Genomic DNA, 19,487 nt, shown 5'->3' with positions numbered 1-19,487 from the left:
TATTAGATTATGATTTGTACTCTTTCCATATTTGTATTTCCTTTCTTTAGTCTTTTCATTATTCTATGATAGTGTAATTTCATATATATAAATGGCTCCTTATGTTTATGAATAATATAGAAATATAGATTTCATTCTCTAGTTTCACAACACGTTATCACCACGATTACTCTAAAACCCTAAGCTAAACAAACCCTAGCCGGAGAATCCATAATCCCCTCTACGATAAACCCTAACCGTTGAGAACTCCCGATCACGAACCCTAAACCTATTACTCATCATGTTCCCGTTCGTGACACGATTCCAGCTCACGACCTCAGACCGTCTCAGCTCGATCCCGAGAAACGATCTCAGCCAGCTTGCGATAGACGACTCGATACCGCTCGCGATAACACCTTGTTTCCGTTCGTGATTAGACGATCTCAGCTTCAGCTCGCGTTCCCGATACCAGCAAGGACAGCTCGCGATACGCTCCAGCTCTAGACGGCCTTAGCTCGTTGGCGTATCAATCTCAACGTTTAGCTCGCGATCCTCATCTCATTGGTGGTCCATTCAACCCTACTTGAGGTTAAGGTAACCCTTAAACCCTAATCGAAACCCTAGGGTAATAGATCAAAACCCCAATGAGTAAATCGAAGCTCATAATCATAAGTTCGATTCCCTAAACCCCAATTGATCTAATGATCAAAATCATTTCCTAATACCCTTAGCCGCATACATGCATAATGCATGCTATGCATGAAATCGATTAAAACCCTAAAGCTAATGCATAATCGATTTTATCCAAACCTAATTAATCTCTGAGATCGAAATTGATTGTTTGAATGATTGTATGTTTGGATATAGTATGCTAGCCTTGATTAATTAAAACCGTATTGAATTTAATCACATAGAAATCGATTGCTAGGATTGATAATCTCATTCTTGAATTTGGTTGTTTGAATTGATAAAACCGATTGAATGATTTTCAAATTGAAGTCGTATTGATTGTTTGATCGAAACCCTAATGTCTTGAAATTAAAATCGAATACTATCTTGTTTGATTGATTAAAACCGAATGCTTGAATTGAAATAGAAATCGCTTGTTAGGTTAAATGATTTATGCATTCTCGTCTTGATAATGATCCGGCTAGTATTGATAGTTTTCATACAATCTCGAATGAACCCTAATTTATGCATTGCTCGACTGTTTGGTTGCAATTACACATTGAACTCTTAGAAAACCGTTTGCTAAGATCGAAAACGAATGACCATTGTATTGATTGCATTGAAACCGTTTTCTAAGATTGTAGCCGTGCGGCTTGTTTGCATCATGCATGCATAATAGTACGAACTGATTGCATGATCCGAATGCTAAGATTGAACATGTATGCATCATATACGAATGACCTATTTGCATCATACTTAGAATCCGGATTGCTTGAGCATATTGATTGCATTCGCTTGAACACTTTTAAATCTAAATTATGAAACATATGATTTCAGATGTCAAAAATCAACAACTTGGATTTTGCTGCCCTAAGTCTCTCTGGAGATAATTACTTGCAATGGACACTTGATGCTAAGATCATCTTAAAATCCAAGGGACTCGGTGAATGTATCACCGAGGGCAATAATGCAAATGAGAAAGATAGATACAGTGCTATATTAATTATACGCCATCATCTTATTGAGAGTCTCAAAGATCAGTATTTGACTATTGAGAATCCTCTAGACCTTTGGACAGAGTTGAAAACGAGATATGATCACCAGAGAACGGTGTTATTACCAAAGGCTATGTATGATTGGAGGAATCTCATAATCCAGGACTTTAAGTCCATGGACGAGTATAACCTGGCCCTGTTAAAAATAGTTTCAAAGTTGAAACTGTGTGGTGAGGATATAACGGATAAGGATATGCTTGAGAAAATCTTTTCCACTTTCCACACAAGTAATGTGTTGTTACAACAACAGTACTGTGAGAAGGGCTTCTCTACTGATGCTAATCTGATCTCTTGTCTCTTGCTCGCTGAGCAGAACAATGAGCTGTTGATGAGAAACAGTGAATTGAGACCTCCTGGAAAAAACCCATTACCTGAGACACATGCGACCGTAGAGGCTAAGAAAGAGTCGAACCATGTTCAAAGTGATAGCCAACACGACCGTGGTCGTGGAAAGTGGCATGGACGTGGTCGAGGCCGTAACTCGTTTGGTCGAGGCCGAGGCAACTCATATGGCCGTGGCTTCTATGGAGGCCGTGGACATGGCCGAGGCCGTGGTACATCATTTAAGCCACAAAAATCGACCAAATCCGTGTGCCATAGATGTGGTATGGATAATCATTGGGCTAAGACATGTAGGACTCCTAAACATCTCGTTGACCTCTACCAAGAGAATTTGAAAGGGAAGAATCCTGAAGCTTATATGACTTATCAAGATGGTGAAGATGATTTCAATCATGAACGAGACGATCTTATGGATTATGAAACTTTAGATTGTTTAAAAGAATGAAGTTGAATTCGACATCTATGTTTTGTGTTCTTTGCTTTGTGTTTTCCATGTTTTGATTGCTTTGAACTTATTTTATTAATGAACGAAAGTTTTTATATGAAGTCTCTAAAGTATCATTCTGGGTATAGCCAATCTCATAGAGGGCTACGGCCAGGCTAACATCCTGTTGCCTAAGGGTACGCATCTAGAGATATCTAATGCATTGAATTCACCCAGCTCTAAGACAAGCCTATTGAGCTTTAAAGACATTCGAATGAATGGTTTTCATTTTGAGACTAAGGGCAAAGGAAACAAAGAGTTCCTTCAGATCATAGAAATCGGCCTAGGACATAAGAAAGTCTTAGAGTCTATACCTACACTCTCTACTGGCCCTTATTACGCCAATGTCAGTATGATGGAGGCCAATGCCGCATTTAATAAAGTGGCCACCAAGAATTTTACTCTCTGGTACGACCGATTTTTGAATACAAACGACCATCCTTTTAAAGACTATACGTCTTGATAATGCTGGTGAGTTCACGTCCCAAGCGTTTAATGATTACTGTATGTCCATGGGGGTAAGTGTGGAACACTCCGTGGCACATGTACATACACAGAACGGCTTGGCCGAATCATTCATAAAACGAATTCAGATGATAGCTAGACTATTGATTATGAGGTCTAAGCTTTCGGCCACAGTTTGGGGACACACGATCTTGCACGCGGTCGAACTGATTCGTATCAGACCGTCTAGTGAACATAAATATTCTCCATCACAATTGCTTACGGGTCATGAGCCAGACATATCCCATCTTAAGATATTTGGCTGTGCCGTCTATGTGCCAATTGCACCACCACAGAGAACAAAGATGGGACCTCAAAGGAGGATGGGAATATATGTTGGATATGATTCTCCCACGATTATAAAATACCTTGAGCCAACTACGGGTGATTTATTTAGGGCAAGGTATGCGGATTGTCACTTTGATGAATTCGAACATCCAACATTAGGGGGAGATAGCAATAAGCTGGTAAAAAAAAAATTACATGGAATCAAACATCCTTATCTTGGCAAGATCTTCAGACTCAAAGAGTGTGATTTAGAAGTCCAAAAGATTATACATTTACAAAAGCTAGCTAATCAATTGCCAGATTCCTTTGCTGACCTGAAAAGAGTGACTAAGTCATATATACCAGCTACTAATGCACCAATAAGAATTGATGTTCAAGAGGGACACAATCAAGTTGCTACAGAGTCTAGACAACGTTTGAAACGTGGTAGACCAATAGGTTTCAAAGATAAGAACCCTCGGAAAACTAAGAAAGGTGCAGATAATTAAACTGAGGTTGTTAAAACCCTAGAACGACCGCGACCGTTCCTAAATCCCGGGACTTAGCCGCGGCTGATCCCAAAACCCTAATAGCGATCGCGGCCAATCATGAATGCTTAGATGCGGCCGGCCCTGATGTATCTAATATTGATTCTTGGGACACTAAGATTCAAGGTATTGAAGGTCCTGATAATAATGAGATCTCAATAAACTATGTCTTGTTTGGGATACAATGGATCAGAAAGAATGTCGACATTGATGATATATTTACATGCAATGTAGCACTTGAAATCATGGATGATAATGAGGATCATGAACCCACGTCTATTTATGAGTGCACTCAACGATCAGATTGGATCAAATGGAAAGAAGCTATAAACGTGGAGTTAAACTCTTTAAAGAAGAGAGATGTCTTTGGACCAATAGTCCGGACACCTTATGATGTTAAACCAGTCGGCCATAAGTGGGTCTTTGTGAGAAAGAGAAACGAACATGGTAATGTCGTTAGATATAAAGCACGGCTTGTTGCACAAGGATTCTCACAGAGACCAGGAATAGATTATGAGGAGACATACTCCCCTGTGGTGGATGCTACTACTTTTAGATTCCTGATAAGTCTGGCTATAAGAAAAAATTAGACTTGCGGTTAATGGATGTTGTAACTGCATACTTATATGGACCACTGAATAATGAGATATATATGAAAGTACTAGAGGGTATAGAGTTGAAAAACAAATCGAGTACTCGAGATTAACACTGTATAAAGTTGAATAAGTCACTTTATGGATTGAAACAATCAGGCCGAATGTGGTAAAATAGACTAAGTTATTACTTAGTGAAAGAGAGATATAAGAATGATCCGATCAGCCCTTGTATCTTTATAAGGAAATTCGGCCAGGGCTTTGTGATCATAGCAGTATATGTTGATGATTTAAATATCCTAGGAACCTGTGGAGAAATCTCCCAAACAGTTGAATATCTTAAGAAAGAATTCGAGATGAAAGATCTTGGAAAAACAAAGTTTTGTTTGGAATTACAGCTTGAGTACATAAGAGATGAAATCCTTGTGCATCAAATGGCATGTACAGAAAAAGTACTCAAGAGATTCAACATGGCCGAGTCTCACCCCTTATCTAGCCCCATGGTCGTGAGGTCTCTCAGCCTGGACACTGATCCATTTCGTCCTAAGATGGACGATGAAGATGTCCTTGGTCCCGAAGTGCCATATCTCAGTGCCATAGGAGCTTTGATGTATCTGGCTAGTCACACACGACCAGATATATGTTTTGCAGTGAATCTATTGTCTAGATTTAGCTCTTGTCCAACCCAAAGGCACTGGAACTGGATTAAACATATTCTTCGTTACCTGCGAGGAACGAAAGACTTGAGTTTATTTTATACTAACCAAAACAAAGAAGGTTTAGTTGATTTTGCTGATGCAGGTTATTTTTCGGATCCACACAATGCTCGATCACAGACATGCTATGTTTTCACATGCTATGTTTTCACACATGGTGGAATGACCATATCATGGTGTTCCATGAAGCAGACGATCGCATCCACATCTTCAAACCATTCAGAGATCATGGCTGTTCATGAGACCAGCCGTGAGTTGTTCAGAACAGGGGGAGTAATACGTGTTGTACTCTTTTTCTTTCACCATGGTTTTGTCCCACTAGGTTTTCCTGTTAAGGTTTTAATGAGACAACATCTAGAGCGTATTACAATCCATGTATTGTTATGGCATCCAAGGGGGAGTGTTATAAATCATATTGTGGATGTCCATAACCGGCCCGGTTCATAACCGGTCCGGTTCATAACCGGCCCAATGCTAGAGAAAGAGACTCGGCCGTGAGGAGAGAGAAAGAGAAAGAATCGGCCTTTTATCTTTTTCCTTATTAGATTATGATTTGTACTCTTTCCATATTTGTATTTCATTTCTTTAGTCTTTCCATTATTTTATGACGGTGTAGTTTCCTATATATAAAGGGATTCTTATGTTTATAAATAATATAGAAACATAGATTTCATTCTCTAGTTTCACAACGTATTCTTATTATTTTGTAGCAATTATTTTACCTGGAAAAAGCCGCACAACGCACCTATAAATCTGAGAAAATATAAATCAAATGGTTAATTAGCCTTTTCTTTTGTTTGAAGTATTATTAGTTTAGAATCTTATATTCGAATAGTATTCTTAATATTTTATATAATAACTAAACTACTGAATTAATAGATTTTTTTTTTCCTTTTGACATCCCTAGTGAATTAATAGATACCTTACCCCTCATTATAGAGTTCTAATCTTCTTTTGTCGGTAACCTTAACTTTATAAATCGTTAAAATATTTAAGATAATTTAGAAGGAAAATTAGTTGACAGATGAAAAGAAAACAAGCCAACGGATATAATGATATTAGTGATAGCAAGAAAGAATGGCATCTGGTTGACAATTTTAATATTCTTTTTTTTTTCCACCGAAAATGTTTTTCTTTCTTTATTCATCACAATGAGCTGTAAATTTGCATCACATAGACCACAATTTTCCCCTACAAATATTACGACGACGCGTATATTGATGACTGTAAATTTACATTGGCCGTGGGAAAATTATTGATAAGAAATAATGATGCATTGTACGTAGTAATAGTAATACACTCTTTATTTCATAAACAATGTTATTTTTAAATTTTTATTACAGAAAAAATATTATTTTAACTACACTATAATCTATAATATCTTATTCATCAAAATATCTTTATAATATTGATATTAATTGCAGAATGCATTGAGCTCAACATATATACATTCAATTATTTTTTAGTTTATGTAGAAAATGTTAAATTAACATTCTTTAACATAACAGAGAAAAAATTATATATAAGAACCAAATAAAAAATTTTGATTTGATAATTGAAGTGCATTATGTACGCAATAATCACATGTTGCTCGCGTGCTAGCTTGTTTAAATAACCAATTAATAATAATAACTTTACAGTTACATTCCCTTACTGAGTTAATACTTTTAGTGGGGGAAATAAAAATAAAATAATTTAAGCTAAGAATTGTATTTGACCGTTTGACCTGTGGCCCTCTCCAAAGGGATAAGCTTTTATTTATGAGAGGCGCAACGCAGCGGTGAGCCGGTCTGGAATTGCCATGTGGCTGCCAATCAAAACAAACGAGATCCTTCCTATTTTTGAAGGGAAACGGGCTTATTGATGCCCGCGTTACGAAACCAGAGAAAATACATACCCAAACAATATTAATGTGCCAAAACATTCGTAAATTAAATAAGAATTTGAATTGCATACCTAAATTCATAATAAATAGCTAAAACATGCACATAGCCGGTTATATGATGATTTGAGCTATTTTTAAAAAAATTTTTTGTAGTTTAGTTCTTATAATTCTATTTTTTGTTAATATGCCTTAAATAACTTAAATAATCAAATTTATCGTATTTATAATTTTAATTTGAAAAGTACAATTTTTTTACCAGATTTTAATTAAATTTAAATAATAAATTTAATTATTTATCAGAAATTTAGATAGTTATCATATACAATATATTAATTAATTTAGTTAACAAAGTATGTTATCTACCTTATTAAAACATGAGAATTAATTATAAATAATCTTACTCATATGTAATATTTACAAGAAATACCACTCAATTTATATTTATATAAAATTTTCTTTACAAATATAGTCATTCAAATTTTAATCAACATAACTAAAAATACTCTTTAGAAATTTGATTTTACAGTAGAGATCTTTAATAATATTACTCTTACTTAATAAAAAGAAAAGAATAGCTAGTTAACCAAAAATAGTTTCGAAAACAACATCTCAAGAAAACAAATATCGTACAAAACCACTAGACCATATTACATTATTTTTATTTTGCTACAAAACTAGTATGTAATATTAATAATACACAAAAAGTTTACAAAACTATTTCCCGATAAATTCTCGTATAATTACCAAATAATTGATTCGGCGCTAGGTTAGGGTTAAGCGCACACATTATGCCTAGTGTAGTTAACATTGGTTTTGATAACTACAAACAAAAATTACAAATTTTTAATTTTATTTATATTATATATATCACGCAAGCACATAATAAGGTTTACAACTAAAATAACCTAAGAATACATAAAAAAATATTTTATAAACTTTAAGAACTAGTGAGATTAAATCAGACTTTAAATTATGATACTGTTTTTATGTTGTTTTCTATTTATTTAATTTTTTGTATCAAATATTTCAATATGAAATAATAATAAAAATAATATATTTATATTATTAAATCTATTTTATTTGATAAAAAATAATTCTATTTTATATATCACCATATATTAAAATTTATTTCCAATTTTGAAATTATAAATAAGGACAATTTGATGATTTTAATTATTTGTGGCACATTACAAACAAATAAAATGATAAAAACTAAAAGATAATAATTTAAAAAAATAAATCAATATATTTTAAAATGGACTGACACGTGTCAGTTACGATGCATGTTTTAGCTATTTATTATGAGTTTAGGTATGCAATTCAAATTCCTATTTAGTTTAGGAATGTTTTGGCACATTAATATTGTTTAGGTATGTATTTTCTCTGGCTTCATAGTGCGAACATGAATAAGCCGTTTTTCCCTATTTTTGAATCTTGTTTTTCTTGGTGATGTAGAAAATGCTACAAATTATATGTTTTAGTTATGAGCTAGATTTTGATCAATTTTCTTTTTCAGTACTAAAATATTTTAGTTTGTATAAGCTTTTTATCAATAAGTTAATATAATTTGGTGTTATGTATTATTTGACTCAATAATACTTATGTTTATATGGTTTATAATATTATTATTACTATAAAATATTTATGGTATGTAATATATTTTATCGTTTATGTTGTTAGTTTGTCATGAGTTTATTATAGTTATTTATTTGGTGTAAAACTTAGATAGCTAAATATTTCAAAAATATCAGATGACTAAACCTAAATTTAGTTTCATCATTTTATAAATTTTGAATTTGGTCATCATTTTATAAATTTTGAATTTTTTAACAAGGATTATTTTGAAAAGAATATTATGTAACACTAGTATGTTACATATTTCTCTAAATTAGACCTACATAATAGAGAAGAAAATTTTGGGATACGGTTAAAAACAACAAAAAATATTTTTTTAAAAATAAACTATAATATAATGTACTTGCAAAATAACTTTTTAGTAAATATTTTATTTTGGGATAGTGAGTTAGTTTGAAATTTATATTAGGTGTGGTTAATTTAATTTACATGATATCAAACATATTTGAAAACTAAAGATCTTGTTTGTTTTATATTCACACTGAAATTGTTTTTATATTTTCTTAACACTTAATAGATTTTTGATGAGATTTAGTGATATTATATCTAAAACCAGATTTCAATACTATGCAATATATATTATATACACCAAATAATATAATAAATTAATATAAATGTCAAATTTCAAAAAATAACAGTTAATGTCTATACACTAAAATCAAATATTTTTCTTATCCTAGAATAAATATATCTTAAACTAATAAATCTAAAAAAAAATTATTGTAAATTAATATCTCTATAAATTAATAAAATTTGAAAGTCCCAACCTTATTATTTTATAGAGGTTCTACTGTATCTTCAAAATTAAGATATGCAAAATTAAGTTAATAACTACAACAATTTTTGGAATTTTTTTAAAAATAATTTTAACCAATGTTCTGTTTTCGAAGTGATTTATTGATTTTTATTATATATAAAAAATTCAAATAAACAATACTAAATATTTTATCTTATATTTAGTTATCTATCTTAATTATTTGTTTTGAATATCCTTGAGATCCTCTTAAATTCTATCTGAATTTTAGATATTTTGATTTGGATCAGTTTAAGTGTATAATGATCTATTTCAAATTATGAGTACATAATTAATAAAGCATACAGACTAATTATTATACTTATATCATATACCATACAATGACATTAAAACTGGTTTAATAAATGAATATAATACGTTCATGCTACAACGTATATAATTTGTTTTATAAACATAGTATATAAAATTACAAACCAATATTATAATTGGTTTTTGAATAGTTTTGATATAGACTCCTCTATCTTGTTAAAATTCAGTTACTTATTTATTGGATTAATGTTATATACCATAGCATACCAACATTGAGTTGGCCCAAATACTAAAAGAAGTGCTAGTAGTCTTCTATTGGTTGATTTGATCCATGTTAGGAAAGACTATTTAACAATTACAAAAATTCACGATAAAGAGGTGAAAACACATTTTTCATTCAAAAGAATACACTATATCATTAAACCAATTTGATATTTGTATGTTCTACTCATATACAACAGCGTCGGAATATTAGTTATTTTGACATATCTATGACATTGTTATGTATATCTAACAAGTAGGGGTTGGTCTGTCCTACGGGCGGAAAGCTGTATTAAAAATTATTTTATATGAATTTATATATATACATATAAAATAATTTTTAATACAACTTTCCGCCCGTACATATATATATGTATATTAGTTTATGAAGCATTAAAAAGTAGTGTAGACTGAAAATGATATTATAAACGAACAAATAATGAGATCATATTGTTATTTCTAATATATATTTCTGGCTATATTCGTTAGTTTTTTCATATATATTTTTTATATTGTTTTGTTATATGTGTGAATCATAAATTTCAAAGGATCGCTTTTTGTTGAAGGAGAATGGATCTTAGAACCGTTGCATTTGGCCAAATTTATAATACGGTATGTAAAAATGGTTCGAAAGAGAGCAGTGTTCAGTTGTGATTTATGCTGAAAATGCTAATTTTATTTGAAGATTGATATATCTAAAGCATTTGATTCGGTTCAATGGTTATTTGTGCGGAAGAGTTTGGAGGCATTGGGTGTTCCAGAGAAATTTATTTACTGGATAAGGTTGTGTATTACTACTCCCTCATTCTCAGTTCAAGTCAATGGGGATCTAGCTGGATACTTTCAAAGTGCAAGAGGTTTGAGACAGGGATGCTCTGTTTCGCCCTAGTTATTTGTGTTGTGCATGAATGTTGTCTCATAAAATTGATAAAGCTGTGGAGGAGGGTAAATTTAGGTTCCATCCGCATTGAAAAGCTCTGTCTCTCACTCACCTTTGCTTTGCGGATGACCTGATGGTTTTCGTGGAAGGGTCTAAAGAGTCTATTAAGGGGGCTCTTTCAGTATTTGATGATTTTGCTGTTTGGTCAGGTTTCAATATAAGCATTGAGAAATCCACAGTGTATATGGCTGGAGTCTCAGTAGTTGAAAGGAGCAGGATCTTGACAAACTTCCCGTTTGCTGTTGGTGAGCTTCGGGTTCATTACTTGGGCCTTCCTCTTATAACGAAAGGGATGAAAAAACAAGACTACTTGCCTCTTGTGGAAAAGATCAGAAGCAGGATCAACACTTGGACTTGCAGATTTCTATTTTATGCTGGAAGGCTTCAATTGATAAAAGCAGTCCTGATGAGCATTGTTAATTTCTGGGCAGGGGTCTATAGACTTCCTAGCAAGTGTATGAAGGAGATTGAACAGCTTTGCTCATCATATCTCTGGTCTGGTCATGAACTGAAAGCAACAAGTTCAAAAGTAGCTTGGACAGTTGTATGCAAGGTGCAGAATGAAGGTCGACTGGGTATTCGACCTCTGAAGGAAGTTAATATGGTTTATGGGTTGAAACTCACATGGAGACTGTTATTAGAAGAGTCTTTGTGGGATAAATGGATCAAATCCAATCTTCTCAAGCAAAAAAGTTTTGGGAAGTGAAGGCAAAAACTCAACTGGGTTCTTGGATGTGGAGGAAGATGCTCAAATTAAGAGATGTTGCAAAATCTTTTTATAAAAAAGAGATTGGAAATGGACGTCATACTTCTTTCTGGTATGATAGATGGTCACCCAGGGGTGTTCTTTCAGACATATTGGGTGATAGAGGGATAATTGATATGGGTATTAGAAGAGGGGCACTGTTGAGGAGGCAGTGCTGAATATTAGAAGAAGGAGAAGGCACTGCGCTGACATTTTGAATGATATTGAAGCTGAGCTGGAATAACTGTAGGCAATCTTTACATTAATAAGGAGGATACCAATTTGTGGCGCAGGGAGTCGGGGTTTAAAACAAAATTCTCCACTAATGAGACCTGGAGGCTATTGAGAGATAAAAGCAATCATTGTGGTTGGGCAAGAAGTGTTTGGTTCTCGCAGGCTACGCGAAAGTTCTCCTTTATAGCTTGGCTTGCGATGTTGAACAGGTTATCCACAATAGATAGAATCTCTCGTTGGTGTCAAGGAGTAGACACTACGTGCGTATTGTGCAAGAGTGCTCCTGAAACGAGAAACCATCTGTTCTTTCAATGCTCCTTCTCCTCTAAGGTATGGAAGTATTTAGTGCAAGGGATCTTGAGAAACTCTCATACAAATGACTGGAATACTATATTGCGGTTGATGTCTGATCAGTCCATGGAAAGAAGAAGCTTTTCTGCATTAGATATGCATTTCAGGTTGCGGTCCATGCATTGTGGAGGGAGAGGAATAAGATAAAGCATGATGATAAGCCTTTGCCATTACAAGCTCTGAAAAAAATGATCGAGAAAGGAGTTCGTAACAAACTTAGCCTTATGAGAATAAGGGTGGTAGAGGTATAGAAGGAGTGCTACAATATTGGTTTGGAGCAATAACAAACTTAGCCTTATGAGAATAAGGGTGGTAGAGGTATAGAAGGAGTGCTACAATATTGGTTTGGAGCAAGATTGTGAATATAAAAAATCTAGGGTTTTTTTTAAGTTGTAAAGAAGTAGTGATTCACAAAAAGGTGCACTTGATATAAACATGTTTTTTTTTATGAATAAAATTTAGCATTCATTAAAAAAAAATTTATTTGTTTCTTCTACTTTAATTTTTGTACAATCACGTTATATGTATTTTTTTATTTCTTAATGCAACTCCAACACTGATCGCCAAGCTTATGGTTTTGTTTCCAACCAATTTTGTCTATATAGGTTTTTCCTATATCTTTTGCACCTCTGCAAAGTATTGTTATACCGTATAAATAGATTGCATGCATCTACGTACGAACTGTCTCCTGATGTCTGTAGATGATGTAGACGAATGTTTGTGTTGTTGTTTTTCAAAATATTTTTGAATTCCTTTAAAATAATGAGCTTCTAAGTTTCCAGCTGATAAATATTTTTCTTAGGATCTTAATACCTTGTTAGAGACGCAAGTGGATGGATAGTCAATGGTTTCATTGTCATATGTGTGTAAAATCTCTTGATATGCGCTCAACTGCAGCTGATACACCTATATTTCTCTCTTAAAAAGATCATGATTTCATGCTTAACGTGCTAAAGGATGATGCAATTGACATCTCCGTTCTTGAGACTGCCTTAAAAAGAAGAGGACTGTAGATGATATAGGCAAAGAAATATTTACCTGAGACTTCTTCCTCTCCTATAGAGTAAGAATCGAGATCTGAAATGTCTTCTATTTTGACTGATCCTAAACCACAAATATAAGAACTATTAATACAGTGCTCCAACAAAGAAAACTGTTGATAATGACAGAGTTCCTGTTCCTACCTCCCCTAAACTTACAGCGCCAACAACTCATCTTAATTCGTCGCCGTCTGACGTCTGGAACACTGGATTGCTTGGGCTATCAATCCGTCTGGATGAGCAGTCCTTAAGCATTGAAGATATCCTAGAATTTGTAAGCTCTGATGCATGGGCAAACTCTTCTTTATACATCTCTTTGATCATCGGTTACATAGCAAACTCTCGCATTAATAAACCAATTCGTAACCTAAAGTTTGTCAAGAGCAGAGAACCACTCAAATCAATGGAAGACCAAAGATTGAGCCTGCAGCAACATGATTATCCTTGTTACCTTGTTTTTTGATATTCATGTTTGCGACGCAAGTATGATTTGCTCTAATTCTTTTGTATATCTGCTAAAAGCTTGAGATGATTAAGCCTGAAATACATGAACATGTGGAAACAAAATCAACAAACAAAATATAATTCTTGATTATCTTCCATAACGTAGATATATGAATAAAATGTTGATAATCAATACATGAATAAACTGAAACAAAATCAACAAACATAATTGGAATAAAATTAATCTCCCATAAACGGGAATTTTTGGAAAAGAAGTTTTTCCCGCAAACGTAGGCTTTTGAATTAAGATTTTGATAATCAATAAAAGTAACAAATTGAAACAAAATCAACCAAAAAATCGAAATCTAAATCATCTCCCATAAAAAAAAGCGTTGTATAATTTTTTTTGATAATCAATACATGAAGAAACTTGAACAAAATCGTAAACAAAATCATTTCCCATAAACTAAAGCTTTAGAAAAAGTCTGATCATTATGAGTTTTTAACGCCGATATCATTGGTATATCTGGAAATCTTATTATGATTGAGACCAGAAAATTGCTGATCAGTGGACCTCTAAGCATATCAGACTCACTAAGTTTCTGGAACAGCACACGGGTTGCAGGCAGAGGCGCTATTAGACCGACCCTGAACACTGATCCAAACCATGAAACACCTACTTAGATGTCTTCTCAACTTTGCTCTGTCATGTAATGTAAGCTTTTTTGTTTTGGACTTCTTTTATGATTTGGTAACTCCAATGTTAATTAGACTTTTAGGTTTCCTAATTCAGCTTTTATGGTTTGGGCTTCTTTTTGGTTTCTCTTTATCGTGTCGTGTCTCCATAGTTCGCCACTTTAATTGATAGAAGTGTACAAACGTAAAAAATATAAAACAGAGAAAACTTGAAACATAAGAGAGAAAAATGTTCTATTATTTACTCAAAAGGGAGCTGAACTAAATAAGAAGAACATAAATCCTTCAAAATGTGTTTGGCCAGAATTTTAAAATACAACGTACAAAAAACAAAATAAAAGAGCAGCTTAACGCTTCTTTCTGAAAATGATAACTTTGAGCTAAAAAGCACTTCCTGTGAATAACAGATGGGCATGACTCGTCGTACTCTTCCTTTGGAGCCCAAGCAGTAATATCGTAGCTCATTTTGTTAGCGATCCCAGAGAAAATGTGTTTCCCACCACTGATCACAGTGTTACCATACACGTCCTTCTGATGTATACATCACACTTCATTAGGGAGTTATAATTTGTTTCATGTATAGCATTCTCCATCCATAACAATCATAGGCGGCTGATAAAGAACCTCGGTCCTCAGGACAACGGAACCGCTCAGAACCAATGGTGATCACTTTCCCATCAGGTAACTCGTAGTTCTTCTCAACAACTGAGCTAGTTTTGGCTTTCTCAAGATCCTTCGTCAAGACCAATGTAGCAAAGCTTCTTTTATATGTCTGAGACAATTTCACGCTCTGATGTGGTCGTGGCCCACACTCAGTTAGGATCTTCATCAATGCATTAGTGAGGTCAAGACCCCCAAGATCAAGACACAGGATAGCATGTGGAAAGGCATAACCTTCATAGATAGGAACAGTGCAGCTCAGACCATCTCCCTGTTGCATATTAGGGTGAGGTTTATTAAGCAAGCATTGACATTTAAAAACCAATAAACACCAACTAACAACTTTATAACACTAGGCTTCATAATACGTACCCGTATACTCGGATTGTTAACGTAACACGTTGCATAGCCTGATTTTCTTTGTCATAGGTTTTCTTGATGCCACACACTTCAACAAAAATGTTTGTACCAAATATTAGTAACAAATGTGGAATAAAGATGCAACATTATTGACCGAATAAATAAATTCTTTTGAAACAAAAATAACTATCCGGCAAAATTATGATAGTAATAGCTAGAGCCATGATCTGTTCATATCTCCGAAACCTGTTTTTTCCAGTCGGAATCATGACAGTTACTTCTTCTTAGCTTGTAGATGGTTCCTTACTTCTGCAGGTGCTTCAAAGAGTTGAGTCTCTCAGCCCCAATAAATCTGTGGACCAAAGTCTGACTGAAAAAACAAAAACCGCCAGTCTGTTAGTTTGATTGCTTAAGTGAATCAAAATTGATAAATTAATTAGAATAACGGGTTTGAATGAGAGTAACCTTCTCATCGAGGAAAACCATGTCGACACCTATAAGCTCTCCCGCTTTCTTCACATTCCTCGCCTACAAAAAAAGAAGACGCCCCAAAACGGTCTCCTGGCAACAACCAGCATTAAAATCGAAAAAAATACAGTTGAGTAGTCGCTATTAGTGGACGATCTGGTTCTAGGATTTTTTGGGAGAGGATGATTCGAATAATTTTGTGATTTCACCCTAGCTTCAGTTGATGGGGAAGGTAAAAAATCTGAACTGATAAAGTGAGATGATTGATTTCTGGCCATGATCAAATACATTACTTTTTTTTTTACGGCTAATCACCATATTTCGTTAGACTGGTTTGAAAAGGTTAGTTTGAGCTAACCCCGGTGGAACCAAAATGTTTACATGGGAGAACTCAGAACCTTTCATACGAGCTCTTTTTGCAAGGAGGTCAGCCAGAGAATTTAAGTCGCGAGGAATAAGAAAGTGAAAAGAACATAAACAAAGAACGGAGGTGGGAGAATTCATTCCATTCCGAAGCCAAAGATGGCCAAAGTTCTTCTTCTTCGATTAGCGTAACCATTTGCAGGCAGTATGATTCGAAATGAATTTTGTTGTAACTCATACGGAGCGCGTAATTAATTGCCCACAGCAAGGTTCAGAACTCTGCATGAAGAGGGGATGGGACTTGCCTACTCCCTAAGGAACCCGAGAACATGCTCCCATCTTCCATCTCCAAGATAAGACCACCACCAAAAGTAGACTGATTGGTTGCCTAAGATGCATCCACTTGATATCTCGGTTTGTGCAACCTATTCATCTCCTCTTGTTCTATCGACTGTGGTCGCTCCCTCTCCCTTGCAACTTTTGGGACTTCTTGTGCTACTAGCCATTCCTCTCCTTCTTGAGTCGTCTTATGTAAGGAGTCCATGGGCGGTAAATCTACACCATTGAACCATTTATCGTCCCTTTCTTTCCATACATACCACATAATCCAAGGGAATTTTACTAGCCGTTGCTTCGAGACACCCCTTGCCGGAGCTCGAAACAGGAGAAAGTCAAAGTTTTCATAGATTGATGAACTTAGGAACTGTCCCGGAGCTGATGGGAGGTCCGACAGAGCCCACGTCTAAAGTGCAGGAGGACATTCAAAAAGTAGATGGTTAATGGACTCATCATCCCCTCCACATCTATGACACGATCGGTCATTACTGCAATGTCGATCGGATAATCTACTACAAACCGCAACACATTCTGTTAAACATTGCCACAAGAAGTGTTTAATCTTCCTGGGTGCTTTCAAACTCCACACCTTAGTTAACAAGGGATTTATACTTGGTTCTAGGACCTGTTTCTCGATGCTCTCTTCATGGATCAAACAATATATAACCCGGGCTTTGTGTGAACCCTACAGAAGCCATCAGGTTTGATACAGTGACTGGATTTGATGCTCTGTATTAGGTTCACATCCACGGGATCGAAAATATTCCGAATCAAACCCATCTTCCATTCACCCGTATTGTGATCTATGAGATGGTTGACGTACATGTTAGGGTCCCTCCACGTACCATTATCTTGAACTAGCCTGGGTGTCTGTGATGGGATCCAGTGATCAAACCACACACAAGTATTAAAATCCGATCCGATCGTATGCCTTAAGCCCTTCTTTAAGAGTTCCCTGGCCGCAAGCATGCTTTTCCATCCATACGAAGGAGAGTTCGAGCTACTAATCTCTAGAGGGTTCGTATGTCTAAAGTACCTTCCCTTAAGAACTGATATATTGGGTTTTAAGTGAATTTTAGCATCTCAATCTATCTCATTTTAATCATTTTAGGTTGCATTTAGGTCTTTATATTGCATTTTCATACATAATTGCATTTGATAGGGTTTGGAATGCACATTTGGAATTTTATGGTGAAAATCATGGGTTAAATTGCACATTATGGAAGTCTTGGGCCCAATGTGATGTTAACAAGAGCCCAGGGATCAAAGCTGGTTGGGTTAAATTCAGAATTCTTGGTTGGGTTAAATTGCACAATCGAAAGTGTAGAGTTGATTTGAGAGGGCGTTTCTGCAAATTATGAAGTTTTGGGCCGTTTTGTAAACACGAAGAAATTGAGGACCTGTTTTGCAAAAATGAGGAAATCAGCCATTGGAGTTGTTCGATCTTGGCTTCAACACGGAGAACGGCGAGCCTGTGACGGTGAGACGGAAAAGGTGGCCACGGGCTGAGACCAGAGGAGGCCGTGATGGAAGAGCTTCGCCGTGGCTGAGGAATTGCGGTGTAGCAATGTGATGGAGATGGGAACGGACACCACAGAAGAAGCTTTCTCGCCGTTTAGAGCTTGAAGGAGAAGTTCATGGTGGCTCCGGTTCCACTCGACGGCGGAGAAGATTCGAGTTGTCGAGCACGACAACAGAAGAGTCGTGGTTCAACGGAGGCGCAATGATTCGAGGATCCTTGGCGGAGCAAAGTGACAGAGATGAAGTCGGCCACGGAGGACGAGCTCGAGCCAGAGCACGAGGAAGGAGACGAACCGACGACACCAGTGGAACTTCTTTACGGAGGAGTTCAGCCACGAGGGAGATATGGACTCTCGGAGAAGGAGGCACCGCGGCTAGCAATCATGCCTTGAGCAAGGTCGTGACGAGGAAGACGACCAAATGAGCAGGAGATCCCACGGTTGACGGACGCAGAGGAGTGAGGCGCGGTGGTTTTGAGCCAATCGCGAGCTCATATTCGCAGAAGAAGCTTGGTCACGACATAGGATAAGAATTGGGACCAGGGAATATCGCGGTGATCGTTTGCAGAGTTCAGAGGTCGCGGCGGTTAACATATCATTTAAATCCGGTTTAATCCGGTTTGACTTGGTCTAATTCGATCAGCCAGCACGAGTTTCACCTTCCTATAATTAGATTTAGATCTAAAAAGCTAAGTTTTATCTCATTTTTTCTCAAGACTTTGTCTAAACTTGTAAAAGCTTAAATCTTTTTGATCATTTAAGGAAGTACTTCATCTTATATTGTATTTCTCTTCCTCATTAACATGAATAACCTTGAATCTCACATAGATTTAAGGTTTCTCATGAAGATTATTGAGTAGACATCTTTTGGATTCATGGGTTAAGATGATTAGAATGATTAAGTGAAGATCTAGAGTGTTTAGAGTTTGATTAATCTGTTTCCTTGCTTGTTGAGTGCTCTTAATGCTAATCTAGAGTTGGCCACTTTAGATTAGAACTCTAGACATTTCACACCCGGAAGGTATTTGATGAAATGTATGAGCCAATTCAACCTTGCTCTTTGCTTGTTTAACCAAAGACATTTGATGTTAGGGAAGCTTAGATAGTTAATGGACTTGTTCTTAATGATTACTTGAATGACACAAACCAAAGACATTTGATGTTTGATCAATGAGAGTAAATGAACATTTATCTTGACAAAGAACTTGTTTAGGATTTTTGTCTAGACTTAAGAAAATACGTTGATTGATACCTTGCCATTCTAGATTGGATCTTAGTCACTTGAAGTCAAATTCCTATACCCATGAGTCCTCCTTTATCCTATTGATT

The 19,487-nt window shown here is 35.4% G+C and overlaps 1 protein-coding gene and 1 long non-coding RNA gene across 3 annotated transcripts; one reads left to right on the top strand and one right to left on the bottom strand.

Annotated features, from left to right (window-relative positions):
- Positions 1 to 61: 61 nt before the first annotated feature.
- On the top strand, positions 62 to 11,647 carry LOC125582354. Its single transcript, XM_048749014.1, has 2 exons — positions 62 to 2,314; positions 11,091 to 11,647. Exons 1-2 carry the CDS (start codon positions 1,486 to 1,488, stop codon positions 11,645 to 11,647), a joined length of 1,386 nt encoding a protein of 461 aa, XP_048604971.1. The 5' UTR covers positions 62 to 1,485.
- Positions 11,648 to 14,668: 3,021 nt separating this feature from the next.
- On the bottom strand, positions 14,669 to 18,928 carry LOC106381632. 2 transcript variants are annotated; one of them, XR_001276653.3, is made up of 4 exons: positions 15,937 to 18,928; positions 15,718 to 15,841; positions 15,484 to 15,559; positions 14,669 to 15,382 (listed from the first exon to the last, which is right to left on the bottom strand). It is a non-coding gene; the product is annotated as an uncharacterized LOC106381632 (long non-coding RNA). The 2 variants fall into 2 exon arrangements; XR_002656046.2 differs by having other exon boundaries at positions 15,484 to 15,841.
- Between the last annotated feature and the right edge of the window lie 559 nt (positions 18,929 to 19,487).

The sequence above is a fragment of the Brassica napus genome, chromosome C2 (genome assembly GCF_020379485.1).
Source record: "Brassica napus cultivar Da-Ae chromosome C2, Da-Ae, whole genome shotgun sequence".
In the NCBI taxonomy this organism is placed as follows: domain Eukaryota; kingdom Viridiplantae; phylum Streptophyta; class Magnoliopsida; order Brassicales; family Brassicaceae; genus Brassica; species Brassica napus.
Note: the sequence above shows the minus strand (reverse complement) of the source record. Positions and strands in the feature narration are given on the sequence as shown.

Excerpts from the sequence above, each read along its gene's own strand:
- LOC125582354 (XM_048749014.1), top strand. The coding sequence starts at position 1,486 with ATGTCAAAAATCAACAACTTGGATTTTGCTGCCCTAAGTCTCTCTGGA. Across the intron at positions 2,315-11,090 it reads GTGCCATAGATGTGGTATGG|GTTTCAATATAAGCATTGAG; the intron begins ATAATCATTGGG and ends CTGTTTGGTCAG.